Consider the following 605-nt stretch of genomic DNA (forward strand, 5'->3'; position numbering starts at 1 on the left):
AAAATCTAGTGCTAATCTATGTTTGTCATTTGCGATAAGGGAATTGTATTTAAAGCTCAGTTCGCCAAATGTCTAAAGCAAAGTAGCACGATGAAGGTTCAACTGTTTGTTTTGGTCATCGTTTGTGTTGCCTGCGTCTTCGCAAATGGCGAGTTTGGTAAGTTTCTTTGCATAAGAAAATGGGAATCTTAGACTTCGCTTATAGTTTGCCAGGAGGGGGTGCCGTACAAGGAAAATAACTGTAACTCCTGCAGTTGTTTCGGCGGACACCTCGCTTGCACCCTGATGGCATGGTAAGCATGCCTTTTCAAGTTTCTTTCGATGTAACTCTTTTATATAGCCCGCACGGGAATGGAGAGAACCCAGAGAAATGTGAGGTCGGTACGAAGACTAAGGTTGGCTGTAACGATTGCGAGTGTGTGAAGCGTATGGGTACTATTTGTACTAACCACGAATGCCCAATCGAGTAATATAAAATCCATTACATAGCATATCTTATTTATTTTTAAATATCATTGTAATCATTTATACTCCTATGTCTTAAGATAGGCCACTTGTTGCCATAACAAGCAGGCATTTATTTAATAAATAAAGTTTCTCTCTTT

General features: G+C 39.5%; 1 protein-coding gene across 1 annotated transcript; it reads left to right on the plus strand.

Annotated features, from left to right (window-relative positions):
• LOC116180879 (pacifastin-like protease inhibitor cvp4) lies at positions 1-605 on the plus strand. The gene is made up of 3 exons (XM_031501053.1): positions 1-157; positions 206-293; positions 341-605. Exons 1-3 carry the CDS (start codon positions 19-21, stop codon positions 468-470), a joined length of 357 nt encoding a protein of 118 aa, XP_031356913.1. The 5' UTR covers positions 1-18; the 3' UTR covers positions 471-605.

Source organism: Photinus pyralis, unplaced genomic scaffold (genome assembly GCF_008802855.1).
Source record: "Photinus pyralis isolate 1611_PpyrPB1 unplaced genomic scaffold, Ppyr1.3 Ppyr1.4_LG9, whole genome shotgun sequence".
Classification (NCBI taxonomy): domain Eukaryota; kingdom Metazoa; phylum Arthropoda; class Insecta; order Coleoptera; family Lampyridae; genus Photinus; species Photinus pyralis.

Coding starts and splice junctions, on each gene's coding strand:
- LOC116180879 (XM_031501053.1), top strand. CDS start 19: ATGTTTGTCATTTGCGATAAGGGAATTGTATTTAAAGCTCAGTTCGCC. Junction 158..205: donor CTTCGCAAATGGCGAGTTTG/GTAAGTTTCTTT, acceptor CTTCGCTTATAG/TTTGCCAGGAGGGGGTGCCG. Junction 294..340: donor GCTTGCACCCTGATGGCATG/GTAAGCATGCCT, acceptor TCTTTTATATAG/CCCGCACGGGAATGGAGAGA.